Source organism: Xyrauchen texanus, chromosome 10 (assembly GCF_025860055.1).
Source record: "Xyrauchen texanus isolate HMW12.3.18 chromosome 10, RBS_HiC_50CHRs, whole genome shotgun sequence".
In the NCBI taxonomy this organism is placed as follows: Eukaryota; Metazoa; Chordata; class Actinopteri; order Cypriniformes; family Catostomidae; genus Xyrauchen; species Xyrauchen texanus.
In genome coordinates, this window is record NC_068285.1 from 15,890,108 (window position 1) to 15,905,281 (window position 15,174).

Genomic DNA, 15,174 nt, shown 5'->3' on the forward strand with positions numbered 1-15,174 from the left:
GATGCTCAGAATGAAAGTGAAATATGATCATGTTTTACAAATATCTGACTTTTCTTTTTTTGTGCAAATAAATTTACTAATAATATAAGAGAACCTCAATGAACATATAATAATAATAATAATAATATTTATATATTTTTAAATGATAAAAAAGGCATGTCATGGCCTCTTTAATGCGTTTGGTTTCATAATAATCAAAAAATTGATAGCAAATTACACCATTGTGTGATTTCACAGGACACTTTTTTCTCAGGGATATCTGTCAGGTAAGAAGCCTTGAAATGATTCATTTTGGTTGAAGTATAATGCAATTGCATTTTGTTATTTATATTTTTTATTTTGTTGTTGTTATACACCTATCTGCTCAGCAGCTTTAAACAGAACAAAATTATATCAACTTGACATGAATGGAAATCATATGCTTCTACTTCCACTGACAAACAAATACACTATTATAAATTAAGTTGCCTCACAAGTCCAATAAATTAACTTCAGCTGTTCGAAAACAGCTTACAAACATATGCTATATATGGAATTTGATCACCTTATTAATAAGGTCATGGAATTCCAAGTGACCTGATTGTACTGACGCGTCTCCCTGACAACCGACGCTCCGCAACGTCACGATTCTATAAGCTCTTGAGTGAAGATGGCGGAGGCTGCCGCGACACCACGACACCGGTTTTTCTGTCATTGCTGTAAAGGTGAAACTGAGCCTAAGTTACCGGTGAGTGCACACCAACAACTGTGTGCTGTATTCATTTGCATTCAGTGTGCTTGATTGCTTTTATCACAACTCAATCATTAAAGTTTTCCTTTATATTTTTTAAACTTAGTTTTTGTTTCTTTTAAAATGTTTTTGTTATTGTTGTATTAGTTCACAAGCATTGCTAGAACAACCGTTATAGCATTATTTGTGTTAACGGCGGACTACACGTTATTTAGTGTGTGTGATACAGTAGTTGCGGGGAATTCGGGATCCAAGTTTGGGAGTTACACTGATGCCAAATTTAGCACAGCCAAGAACGTCTCTGACTAGTCTGCAACACGGTTAAAGCAAAAACACATGTTTATGGATATAGAAGAAGCAAAACATTGATTGACAATTGATTGGTGGGTGTAGGTCCAGGATAGGTTGCCTGACACCAAGGTGCATGTCTGGGATAGCATATTGCCAAAACCAGTACAGTATAAATTGCAAAAATTATCTAGTTTTATTTTATTACACAAGTTCTATGTTAGCTATATTTTCATGTGTTTTAAACATATGCTCAGTGGTGGTGAATCTGTGCAATCAGACAATAAAGTAGTATGATGATCATTTATTTTAAGTTTTAACCTCCTAAAACGGTGACTGATTAATCCTGTTAAGCAGGATCATGGATGCAAATATTTGCTGGAACAAAATTCAGCCTCACCCCTAAAATGAGACTGGTTCTGGTTGATAGGCATGTTGTTCCAAGACCAACTTATCCTAATTGGCAAAATCCTGGTCACCCACTGGGAACTTCTAAAAGATCATATTTGGAGATAGTTCATGTGGGACTGTTGGCTGGTGATGACAACCTGTGAAACACACACACGAAAAAGAAAAAAACCTATAAAAGAGTTATAGATGAACAGCTTAAGATACCTGATACTATTTATTAATATGCCTGTTTATTAATCCTTTAAACAGGAATATGTATGTCCCAGATGTGAATCTGGCTTCATTGAAGAAGTTGCAGAGAACTCCAGGTGACTTTCTCATTAACAGCAATAATTGTGGCTCATAGTGTTGTTCTCCATGAACTATTTAGAAAGCACATGACATCATTGTCTATATGTGTATGTTCTGTTTTTGAATTATGATGTCATTTACACCGAGTAAACTCTGTTTCAGTCTTCTACAGAGTGGTGACTTAACTGGTGATACAGCTGTAGCCAGCGATGACATGGCCTCACAGTTTGCAGAGGTGTAATATTTTACTCTGTCCTTGAAGACAATTGTCCGAAATTAAATCTCCTTGTACGCTGGAAAAACATAATACACTTTATAATTTTACATTGACTTATAATTCAAACTGATACATAGTTGTTTTCTGGTGTAGAGGAAATTAATGTAATGTACTATAATGTGTGTGTGTGTGTTTTGGGGGGGGGGCTCTCAATAAGCCTTTTGTTTTCTCTTCATCATTAGCTGTGGCAGCTGCTCTTCATGGAACATTCAGCCCTCCTGTCCGAGTCCGACCCCACTGTAACAGACGTGCTCCGCAGCCGCTCTGGTGTGGAAGCAGCAGTTGGTGATCCTGCCTCTGGGACAGTGGGACCTGCTGCTTCCGTGGAGACAGTTTCAGAGTGCACCGAGCCTGTACACCTCCCTCAACAATACAACCAGCAGCAACCCTCTAGACTGGATCAGGGACAGGCTGTGGAGGGGTGTGTAGTGCTGTCTACTAGGAGTTCTATAAAGGCTAATTTATACTTGCTGGACGAACAGGCTTTTTGAGAATGCCTATAAATGATGACCAAATGCACTGTGATGGTAAATGGTCTGCACTTATATAGCGCCTTTTTAACCTTAAGGGTATTCAAAGCGCTTTACACTGTGACACATTCACCCATTCATACACCAATGGCGGTAGAGCTGCTATGTAAGGTCTGCTATGTAAGGTCTGCCATTGGGAGCAACTTGGGGTTCAGTGTCTTGCCCAAGGACACTTCGTTGAGTCGTGTGAGCCGGGATTTGAACCACCAATCCTGCGAATAGTGGCCGACCCGCTCTACCAACTGAGCCGCCCCTGATGTCATTGTTCTGCTGCTAGGTCGTTCCTTTGGTAATATTTCACCTGCTGGTGCACATCCCTGAAATTCTTGACCTGGGAGAACTTGGATAGTCAAAGAATGTTGATGATTGGTTGTGAGTGAGGTTTGGCATGCCATCTGAAGAGAATGTAGCTAGCAAGGTTACCATCTTAATGTTAAAAATGGATAACGTTGAAGCTCGTCTCTCTGAGGTTGTTAAAAATGACACTTTTTACATGATGCAAACTACTTTTAAAATTACACAGCATGTATAAGTTCGGGTTTCGTTCGCCTAGGGTGCTTTAGCTTGTTTAGGATATTTTTTATTGGCTTTTTCCATTATATAAATTAGCCTTAAATTAAGTTTAATTGTTTTGAAGTACTATTTTTGAAGCATTTGTTTAATACAGATTTAATACAGTATAATCACATTTCTATTACTTTGCAAACCTGCAACATTTTAGCATGCGCTTTTCAGTTCAGGTCAGCATGTTTTAGCCTGCACATATAAAGATCTTAAATGACGCTTGGTCATGCTCATAAAACTTTTTGGTTATGAATTAGTAAACCAGTATTTTAATTATTGTCCCTCTTGTATCGGTGTAGGGTTCGCTCACCTTTGGCCAGTCAATTTCCAGGACCTTTCTAAAAATGTTCCAGTTGTTCATGATTACTGGTTAAAGATTTGTATTTATTTATATATAATTTTATAGCAGTTGCTAGGGCATATCTCTTTAATTGGTCAGGTCATGTACCAATTCTTGGCATCAATAGATTTAAACCATTTAAACACTGTACTGTAAATGCCTGCAATGAGTCAAATAATTCCTTAGATTTGAATTCCTGCACTCCCTTGAGGAAGAATACTTTGTAATACTACATTTATATTTCTACCAAAATTAAATTTTGGTGAAAAATCATTGGTGCTTCTGTAAACAGATAATTACATCCACTGAATCGATGCTTTTGTAGCACAAAAGGCTGATGTCCTGACATTTCTCTTTAAATAGCATTTACACTTTTTCTTTGTTTCTTTAAGGATTGTTCAGCAGTTCCTGGCTGGTCTGTTTTCCAATTCTGACAGTACAGGATCCCAAACATCCTCATGGTATGTGATTATACCCTTCATGCTGGGTCCATTTTTGTCATCCAAATTCATACTTATAATTTTTAGCCATTATTTACAAACAAATTCAGTGATTTATCATTAACCCTGTTCCTCAGGTCTAGCGTTTTACACTCTAACCCCGGAGACTATGCTTGGGGACATGGAGGTTTAGATGTGGTCGTTACACAGGTGAGTAACACTGTCATTGGTGACATCATCTATTGCACCATTTTGTGAAATGACTCATGTCCTCAACCATTTTGCTTTGCCTCATTAGACTTCTCTGTATTTTGCCTTTTGGCAAAACTAAATTTGTTCTCCATTTAAGAAAATGTATTCAGGCTAGAGTCTGCAATGATGTTGTTTTTTCATGCTTCAATTACGGAGGTATTGGAGATCGCAACCTTTGGCATTTTTTTTCTTCTAGCTGCTTGGTCAATCTGAAAATACTGGTCCCCCTCCTGCTGAGAAAGAGATGATCTCATCTCTCCCTACCGTTAGCATCTCGCCAGAACAGGCTGGTAAATTCCCATAATAAACTTGAGTCATCATGCATACTACAGTGCTTTTAAGTTCTGTGAAATGAGAGGCTGTTCACATACTCGGACACCCCCACTTTCACGGCTCACTATTATACTGAGTATGCTAAATGTGTTATTCTATTTGTTTGAGTGAGTGAACTGGAGAATGCAGAGTTAAACTAGATTTTTACAGTTTTAGAAGAAAATGTGAGTGGTGCTTGTCCATGAAAAACTGTGTTCTGGGTCATTTTCAATGTGCTTCTATGTGGCTGCTAGGTAGTTGCTTACTGACTCAATTCAAATAGCCCACCCCCAAGTTGGCTAAAGACCCCTTGGAATAATTCAGGTCACTCCTTTAGTGCAAGACCTGAAACATACTTTACACAAGTCGCGTACGTAGATGTGTGTGCTTGGCCAACGCATTGCCAACGTGCATTATGGTTGAACATGCTTTCCTTACCGTGTGTTCTTGCAGTAAGGCTGAAACATACTCTATGGAAGCACGTGAAATGAGATGCTTCTAGCTAGGCAACCTTGATTTAGTGCATTGTGTTCTACAGTGTGTCAGACCCCAATTCATACAGTAACATAACACAAATGTGCATTACATTCTCAACGTTGCAACAAGGGGCACTATTGGCGGATATTGATGTGAACTGTCTGCTTCTATGGAGCGTCTACTGTATGGCAAAGGCTTTTAAAGGTAACTCCGTCACCCCCTTAGTACTGAGGTTTGTTACCGCAACAGTAACGCAAGAACGCATGTTAAGCATGTTCAACCAGACCATGTGTTCGACAAGTGCTCGAATCTGCATATGCGCACTTGTGTAATGTATATTTCTGGCTTTACTGTAGTGGTAACAAACCTCAGTACTCAAGGGGGTGATAGAGCTCATTAAAAAATCTGTGCCATTAAACTGGATGCATTATTATTCAGGTAAGCTGCAATAAATGTATTGCTTTATTGCTAAGCAATATTCTCTTCAATCTGCTGTTATGCAATAACAGTAGTTGGCTTGAAAGAGAAAACTCACAGTTCACACTAATGTCTGCTATAGCTCCCCTTGCAGCAACGTTAAGGATGTAACCATGGAGTGGTGGTGGCGTAGTGGGCTAAAGGACATAACTGTTAATCAGAAGGACTTGGTTCGATCCCCACAGCCACCACCATTGTGTCCTTGAGCAAGGCACTTAACTCCAGGTTGCTCCGGGGGGATTGTCCCTGTAATAAGTGCACTGTAAGTCGCTTTGGATAAAAGCGTCTGTCAAATGCATAAATGTAAATGTAAACTCATTCTTGCGTTGTGTTATCAATTGTGGTCGGACTTATTTTGGAATGCAACAATGCATGAAATCAAGCTTGCAAAGCTAGAAGCGTCTGGATTTACATACTTGCATAGAGTGTTTCTGCCTTAAATGCATGGGATTTTTTCATCTGCTTTGTTGTTTTCTTGGTGAAAATTGTCCAAAAGTTTAGAAAAATAATTGCACATTTCTCTTTAGCAAACTGCATAATAGATATCGTTCATGTCAATCACAGAGTTAAATTGTGTACATGCCAAAATGTAATACTTAGGAATAGGATCAGGGGTGTATTCGAATTGCTAGCTGAAAGTGCAGTATGAGGAATTACAATGAACGTTTTCCCCCACATTATTGATCCTGAGCCACGAGTCCATATGTTAATTTAGTTTGTTTTCTCAAGCTTTCCATTTCAGTATAGTACAGTAAAAGCAACACTTGACAACTGTTCTCTCCCTTTTCCTTCTGTTTGTTCATCCATGCATATTTTGCTCTGTCTTTTTATCTCTCACAGCATTCCGACTGGAATGCCCTGTGTGTAGAGAGGAGTATTCTTTAGGGGAATCTGTCCGACAGCTGCCCTGTCTGCACTGTTTTCACAGCAACTGCATTGTGCCCTGGCTTCAACTGGTATGAGTCCCATAAAATAAACTGTAATGGAGTAAAGATGTATTCAAAAGGAAATTGATCAAACTAAAATGTAAGCTTGATATGAATGCTAGCTTTTGTGTATAGCAGTGACCATGTGTAATTGATGGATAAGTTATCTTTTACTTTTTTAACTGATAAAAACAAATCAGACCCTATTCATAATATCAACAATAGGTTACAATTAAGAAACGATGTATTCTCCTCACTTTACATTAGATATGTGTTGAAGAATGACATTGAGTTGCCCAATATACACATTTTCAATGTTTTGTTTCTGAAATATATAGGAATAGTTCACCCTAAAATTTTACATTTTGTCATTGTTTAGCCTCATGTTGTTTCAAACCTATGTATTTTTTCCTTCCGTGGAACACAAAATGAAATATTTGGCAGAATATCCAGGCTGCTCTTTTCAATACAAAGAAAGTAAATGGGAATCAGGCTTGTCAAACTCTGCAAAAGGACAAAAATAGCACCATAAAAGTGGTCCATATGACTTGTGTGCTATAATTCTTCGAAAGCCATACAATATTGTAGCTTTGTTTGAAGACCAAAATGCAAGTCGATTATCTTCCCTTCTGCCATATCTCTTATCTTGCACTTGCATATTTTCTAGGGATGGAACGATAGGATTTTTTCTCTTGCGATTCCGATTCCTGAACTCTCAATATTAGCTGATATCATAATAATGTTATAATAAGCATAATAAGTATAGAACATCTATAATTCACTGTGTGGAACTGATTGGAAGTACTCTTTGTGTAAAGAAACAAAACCCACTAACAATTAATTATTTCAATATAAAAAAGGAATACAAAAAAAGGGTTACATAAGAGCATGTGCAAAACTTTTTGTTAACTAGTCTGCAGGATGCAGCAGCAAAAATAACAGTAATTCCAATGAAAGTTTTCAGGACAAAAGAAGCCAGTTCTCTTTACACATTTGAACTTGTATCAGGACTTGGAAATGGTTTCAGATCTCCCTCTTTCTCTCTCAGTGTTATTTATGTATTTAATTTGAGTTTTATTAGTATGTCAATACACTTTTCAATCACATAGTAATTTTTGGAACAATGGAAAAATTAATAATAATAATATTTTTACTATACATTGGTGATAAATATCAGGTGTAATTTCTTAAGGCTTTTATTTTGAAAGTGGCGCTGAGTGCTCCAGGAAGTCAGTGTTTGAGTGTTTGTTTGTAGGCTAATTCACAGTAGCGTAATACACTTTTCATTCAACATCTGGTAAAATGCTTGTCTGTTGCTGTTCTCAGTGCATGTTATTGGCGGACTAAACTATTGATCATCTACATCTGAGATGGAGTTTGTGTGATCACAAATTGTGCTGAGCAGCACATCACAAGCCTCTGCGCGTTTATGTGTGTGTTGACAGAGCAGTGCTCTTCAGTAAAGCCTGGTGCCAGCAACTACTTAGCTGTGCATGCTGACTGTATATTTATTATTAAACACAGCCTTTTATCCAGGGCGTGCTGAGTGCAAAAACAGCCTTTTGCAATTGACAAAGCTTTTGGATGTCTAAGAGCCTGAATAAATGCATGAGTTATATGGACTACTTTAATGGCGATTTGAAGATTATTTATGTAATTATTTGAGCTTGACAGTGACGTCAATGACCAACATGCAGTATTGGATTTGGATCGAGCTTGTCGGACCTATACCCGATCCGGTTAAAAATGTGATAGCTTTGTGATAGCTTTTTAGGAGCTTTGCACTTTGGATGTGTTGTGTATAAGTAGTGGAATTAGGATGCTGTGTCAAGTTAAACGTAGTTTGAAACTTAGAAAAATTTTTGAGACCTCTGCATTCAGAGTTGTGCTCCGTTTAGCTGTGTTTGAAAGCAAAAATGAGTCCTCATCTTGCTGTGGTGCCTGTATGGCTAGAGTTGCATTTACTGCTCCCTGCTGACTGACACTTGTAAAAACAAGAAGGTGGTACTTCGAGCTTGAATTGCTCCGATTGGTAGGAAAATTCTGTATTACGATACAAAGGGAATTAAACATTGCATCATTTGTTTTACGCATTATTTTTATATAATTAAATCGCACTGAATTAATGCATTAAATCAACAGACATAGTACTTGTCTTTTAGTAACTTTATGCACTCACTTTGCAACATTTTGTTAACAGCACGACACCTGTCCTGTCTGTCGGAAAAGTTTGAATGGGGAAGACTATAGTTTCCAGTCACAGACAACACCTCCGGAGCCAATCCCATCACCATCGACTGTAGAAGACCATAGCACCTTAGAGACTCTTTAGCCACCTTTTATTCAACTGATTAATTCAGGACTGACACAGAGAAGCAAAGTCAAAATCAAGCAATGTGCAGAACCCCAAAAAATGTCCTGCCGTGTGCTTTTTATAGCTAAATATATTTTAACTGAGAAAGACAAACTTCTTTGATTCAAATTATATTATATTCATTATGGAATTTTGAGAAAGCTTTTTTGTGATCAGCGTTTGTATTTTTTTTTTAAATGTTTGTGAAGTTGTTCCCAATTGTGCTCTCAATTAGAGAATTCATTCACTGAACTATCCAACCTAAACCAATGAACAACTACCAAAGCCATCAGCCAACACAAGATTAATCAATTTGGATATTTCCAGGTTGGAACAAACACAATATCTTAGGTGTACCCCCAGGACTGGAGCGGAGTTAGATGATACGGAGACAGTCTCAGAGGGTACAGTTCAAGTTGCATATGTATATTTTATGATGCACGTTTACCCTATAGCTTCTTCAAGCTTTAAATGTTTGAATACCTCACAAATAAGTGAGCACACAGTTCACATGCACTTGTCAATTCATGAAATCTGCTCCACATGTCTTCACCCTTTTGAAGGCATCACATAGAGAATTTTAACTATATCTGCTTGTAACCAAAATAAAACACTCAAAATGTTACATTCGATGCCCCCTTGGTTGGCATCAAAGTTAACTGTGAAGAATACTTCCCTATTGAGAAATGTATGTGTATGTAAATGTTGTATTGTTAAATTGCTTTTTGTTTTGGTGTGTGGCTTCTTATGGCTATTGAGTAAAATGCCCTTTTTGATTCAAGAGGGATTAGTTAAGTGTCTGTGTTTTAATTTAATAACATGTTTAAACATGACACTGTTTATTTAAATGTTTCGGAACTGTTTTGATGTACATTAGGATAATTTTGCCTTCATTCTCAGGGTTGTTTGACTTTCTGCTCCATATTTTGATACCAAGATACAGTACCACTTACAAGACTGGACTGAGTGGTATTTGGAATTTTATACCATACAGCTACTTAAAAAAAAAGTATGCTTCCAAGAAAAAACAAAGTTGCAACTAATATCTAGAAAAAGGCATTTCACCCATAAAATAAACCAACTTATCAAGTTTGTACTCACAAAGCAAATAAAGCACATAACACCATCTGTACGACCATTTGTGAGCTCAGATTGCATGGACTACAGGTTGACCGAAGTGGGGTTTTCATAAGCCAATGGCAATATAACAACAGATATATTACAAATAATAGAGCTTAATGACGGCAAATAGGACAAAACTGTTTAGATTAAAGGTGCATTCAGTAATATTTTTTTCTTCTTAAAAAAGTTTTAATCCTTTGAAACATATGAATAATATCATTACATGAGCTGAAGTCTCAACTCATATCAGTAACCTTATAAAAGCTGTTTTATTCTACACGAAGAGTGTCCCTTCATGGGGTGGCCATGCTAGAATCACATGAGCAGCCAAATACTACTCACTTAATTGCAACAACTGTCCTGTTATTGGATACTTTCACTCATGGATTAAATTGCTCATGGCTGACTGGGAATAGTAAATTTCTTCAATGGCAACAGTAACTGAAAACTATTGCATTTAAATTAATTGAAATGAAATTTAAGCTCCATGCACATGCCTAAGTGTCATTGTAAGTCCAAGGGTGCATCCCAAACCACAAACCTACTATTTTTATATTGTAGTCTAAGTAGTGCAAGTAGTATGTTAATACTGAAAATGCAACAAAAAGAAGTGTACATCAAGTACCCGGATAATGCACTTCTTCGACTGTCAAAAACATAGTGTGGAATGTTGGACACTATGAGCCTGCCTTACCTAGCCAAATAAGCAAAGTCACCTGGCTGTGTTGCTCGTCTGACAAAACAATTGTAAATATCGGAGAATGAAGCAACTAGTGAAACTTCGGTGAAGACAGCACCTTAGAAATCGAAGTTAAATGCTTTACCATCACTTCAGTGTCTGAATATGTACATTGTTTGAGATACAAGTGTTGAACTGAGGTTGGCTAATGCGCTTAAAGGAATACTTCACCCAAAAAATTGTATTCACTCATTATTTACTCACCCTCATGATATCTCAGGTGTGTTTGACTTTCTCTCTTCACCAGAACACACTTGAAGAAAAATATCTTAGCTCAGTAGGTCCTAAAAATGCAAGTGAATGGAGATTTCTCTTTTGAAGCTCCAAAAATCACAGAGAGTCAGCATAAACCTCATCAATACGACTCCAGTGGTTAAATTAATGTTTTTTTAAAGCGATATGATCACTTTTGGTGCAAAACAAGATACATTTTTAAGTACTTTTTAACTATAATCCAAAATGAGGGCAAGCTTCACGAGAGGGTGGAGTCCAAGTGGTCTCTAATGTGACATATTTGCTTTGCCATGATACCGATGTAATCTCATGTTCTCCACTCCGCTGAGACATCCAGGATAAGCACACAAACGCAACATTATGAGTAAAGCAACAGATAAATACAGATCTAAACCAAATCCAAGCAAGCTACTGTACAGCATTCCTCCTTCTCACTTGTAAACAGCGATGCCCTTCCGGCTGTGACACATGCGCGTCAGTTCTCGTGTGTTTCAAATGCCAATGAGATTACATCACACACGCATTAAATTAACCGCTGCTGTCCTATCGATGACGTTTATGCTGACTGTCTGTGATTTTTGGAGCTTCAAAAGAGAAATCTACATTCACTTGCATTTTAAGGACCTACTGAGCAAAGATATTTTTCAATTTTTCTTCAAATGTGTTCTGGTGAAGAAAGAAAGTCATACACACCTGAGATATAATGAGGGTAAGTGAATAATGAGAGATTTTTTCATTTTTGGGTGAACTATCCCTTTAAGATAGCGAAAACACATCGCATGCATTTGAAATATAACTTCCATCAGCTGTTAACCGGTGAATACATCCATGAAGCAAAAAAAAAAGTTTGATGTTACACTTTAAATTCATACACTAGATGACTGAGTGCATAGAATATTTTGTAAGTGCATAATGTATAGTATCATTTTCTGACAGCTCAAGACAACTTAAATAAAAGTTACAGAGTGTTCCTTTAAATAACAGACAATTTATGTGAGCAGCTGATATATTGATCCGAGTTAAGATATATTATGGTTAGTTCCTCAAACAATTATATTACCATTCTTTATTGTTAATGTATTTGCATAAGTAAATGTGTATAACATGTAAATGTAAAATGTGAATAGTGCAAGAGCTAAATTTGCTTTTCAAATCGATAGCAGGTCACTTATTTGTCATACTGACATCACACCTAGACTGTCTAAGAACTTGCATGAAAATTGTTATCTCATTTATAGCTAAAAAAAGAAACTAGTGGTTTCACTGTTTAGCTGAAAATACCACTAAGTTTCTATTTGTTTTGCCAATGTCACACAACCTTGCATTTTGGCATGATTTGTGGCAACAAACCAGTCTTGAATTCACGACAGTTCGTTTTTCTTCGTGAAGTCACGTCAACACAATAATACTCCCTTGACATATCCAGCCACTCGACACCAGTGTGCAGATGCAGAATAGAGCAGCCAGTTAGATCAACGTCAAAAATAAACATATGGATTGTGCAACCGTGTATTTCACCATCCCGCCTCCTCCAAACGTAAGCCAATGGTTTAATGGGAGATGGTGTGAACGGAGAAAAAATGTCAAATGAAAAGCAGTTGTCGTTGCTTCTCTCCTAATGATTGGATTCAGCCCACATGTACAGTTAGGGGCCGTTCACACCGAACACGTCCTCGCGATTAAAAAAAAAAACGCTTGACGCAGTGCCACAAACGCAGGTGTTTTGAGATATTAAAAGCTTAAGTGGTTTTTCAATCGACATGCCAACAAAATACGCGAGAGCCGGTGCAATGGTAAAAGTCGCATGTTTACACAGGAAAACAAGTGCAAAAGAGCGCGGACGGACGTCAAAACGTGTTCGGTGTGAACTGCCCCTCACACAACCCGCCTCGCGGCAACAATTCCCACGGGAGTCTCTGTATTTCACTGTGGGTAAACACTGCCACGAGCGTACGACAACACGACCCCTCAACCCCCCTTTAAATACGCGACGATGCCATGTAAAACACATAACAAGTGCATTGCACGAGCACTACAATACATCTTCAATTATATTCAAATGGGACCAGTTGAATTTGTGAGCCACTGAGAAAGTGTCGAACAGCCTTCGACAACTGCCCTCTCCTCCCCTCCCTTCGCCCCGTCCCCCCTCCTCTCCTCTCCGCGACTCTCCCTCCTCCCCTCCCGCTCTTACTGTGAGAATGCCCGTGATGTACTGACAGAAACGATACGGGCTTAGCAGACATGGAGGCCCGATTAACGAGAGAGGCCAGTTCAGACGCGTCTCAGCTCGACTAACGCGGACCCAAAGAAGGATTCGGGCAACGTATCGGACCATCACGGGTAACGAACGCCACGCACGAGAGGAGGGAGAGGGCGAAGAATTTGAGAGAGAGATCCATTTCGGGCTCCTCTGTTGATTCAACGCAGCGGCCGCCATTTTGTTGACAGTTCGTGTTTTTAATTACCCGTGCAGGGCTCATCCCGAAGAGCGTTTAGATTTTCAATTCCGATGCCTTTGGCGCTTCTGTGGATGTTTATACTTTGTTGGGGGATTTTTATTGACGGCTTGGGCGAGAAGGCAACACTTTACTAAGCTAGGCGAGCTGAGCCACACCAACAGCGGCTGCTACGTTACATTACTAGTCGTGTGGACGGGGGTTTACACAAGTAAATGTGCCTGACAGGGTTTTTTGAGAGGTGCGAATTACCTGGTGTGAGGCCAGTTGTTTTGGGGGGTAGTAAAGACGAAGGCGAGAATTGAATGAACGTTGACGTTTTATATGTGCAGTTATAGCTACGAGGATGAGGGGAAACCAACTTACCTTGCCCAACCGTCATTGAGGCGGTCAAGCTCGCGACCTAATAAACACAATAACGTCACAAAGGGTGAATTCTGACAAGCGAGAGATAAGAGTGATTGAGCGCGCGCCACTTGCTCGCAGACATGTGTCTTTCGAAATCGCAGTGGCAGTACGTATTTTGACGTCCCGTTGTGGTGACAGTCCCAGCCAAGTAGCTTACCATTTTAATTTCACATCGCTTAGTTGTAAGCATACGTATGCATGATTTAGGACGAGATCATTGTAGGTTGCTCTTGGCTAACAAATTATGCTTGCTAGATGAGGATCATAAACCGTGACCAGTGCGCCTCACGTAGATAAATAACATTTACCGCATATTATTGATGCATGCAGGGTGGCTAGATCTTCGGACTCGACGAATATTAGCCTGTGTTATGCCATGCATTATGCAATGCATTGGCTGGAATGTTATCCCGAGCAATCTGACCATTTTTTTTTTTTACCCTTTTGCTTTTTTTTTCTTTTTCTTTTTTTTTTTGGACACATCAGCAATTTCAAGATAAATATCCAGGCGACCATGCTGTTACGTGCAAATGGAGGATTTTGATCCCAAATGATGTGAGCGCCGTTCTGGATCGTTATCAAGGTGAGTCTTTTTTTGCATTGTGTACCAAATTACATATTTGATTGTACAGTTAACTTACAAATGGACGGTGGGAGTGTGTACTTTCTATACAGGTGTTTGGAAGGGGGTTAGGTTGACTTAAATAAGCAACATAAATGACATAAAAATGCAGTTGTACAGAATAATACTTGAGCTTTGTTTGCTTGTTGTCTCCTAGAAAGTATTGCTGGAAATCTGTTTCAGAAGTTCTGTGGTATTTATTCACAAGATAAAAGGTGAAGTGGTCAGTTAGTTTGACTTATCTTCCTTTAGCAAATCATACTGAAGACCAAATTCATACAAATCCAACTTCAGTGGCACCTGCGAGTTGTGTATCTAATTCATTCGGTCTATGTGGCAGCAGCTTCACAGTTCATCCTCAGTTAACCTCGTTCACAATAAGGTTCATCGCACGTGCAAATTGCGCGCGCCTTTTACTAGGAAACGTTTTTCCCATTGGAGCACATGCAGCTGTACAACGAGCGAACGTCTGTGTAGAAAGCGCCTAGTGAGAGCTGTCTGGAGCCTTTGAGCCACCTTTGACCTCTGACACCGCTGTCAAGGAAACCAGAACCAACGCTTCCCGCTGACTGAGTGCCGTTGAGTGGAAAGCTGATTTCAGAAGGCATTTAGTTTTGTGGTGTGAAAAGATTGAATGCTTTCAGTTTGTAATCTGAGTACAGATTAATAGCAGATCCCTTCGTGGTCCTTTCTGGTTGTTTTTGAGGGCAAGTTGGTAACATTACACTTCAGTACCTAAATTAACCATTTGATGTATGGAATCAAGTGGACACCTTCTAAAGAATGATAATAATAGTCCTAATGCATTAGTGCTTTTTTTTTTACTAGCATTGAACAGAAAGGTCTTGTAAGGTTGACTGTGAGGAGAGAATCACAAGTACATATCAAGTATATCAGGATGTAAAATGGGAGGAGATGCTGA

At 38.7% G+C, this 15,174-nt stretch overlaps 2 protein-coding genes across 2 annotated transcripts in view; both read left to right on the forward strand.

The window, feature by feature from the left end:
* Window positions 1–649: 649 nt before the first annotated feature.
* Window positions 650–9,777, forward strand: LOC127650888 (E3 ubiquitin-protein ligase RNF115-like). The gene is made up of 9 exons (XM_052136527.1): window positions 650–727; window positions 1,679–1,737; window positions 1,883–1,955; window positions 2,180–2,418; window positions 3,824–3,892; window positions 4,009–4,081; window positions 4,320–4,413; window positions 6,230–6,345; window positions 8,516–9,777. The coding sequence occupies exons 1-9, from the start codon at window positions 650–652 to the stop codon at window positions 8,645–8,647; spliced, it is 933 nt and encodes a 310-aa protein (XP_051992487.1). The 3' UTR covers window positions 8,648–9,777.
* Window positions 9,778–12,978: 3,201 nt separating this feature from the next.
* Window positions 12,979–15,174, forward strand: part of LOC127650286 (histone-lysine N-methyltransferase ASH1L-like) — a 54,069-nt gene continuing 51,873 nt past the window's right edge. The window contains exons 1-2 of the mRNA XM_052135604.1: window positions 12,979–13,106; window positions 14,117–14,213. The gene's annotated coding sequence lies outside the window, so the exon portion shown is untranslated. The remainder of the gene's footprint in view (window positions 13,107–14,116; window positions 14,214–15,174) is intronic.

Coding starts and splice junctions, on each gene's coding strand:
- LOC127650888 (XM_052136527.1), top strand. CDS start 650: ATGGCGGAGGCTGCCGCGACACCACGACACCGGTTTTTCTGTCATTGC. Junction 1,956..2,179: donor TGGCCTCACAGTTTGCAGAG/GTGTAATATTTT, acceptor CTTCATCATTAG/CTGTGGCAGCTGCTCTTCAT. Junction 6,346..8,515: donor TTGTGCCCTGGCTTCAACTG/GTATGAGTCCCA, acceptor TTTTGTTAACAG/CACGACACCTGTCCTGTCTG.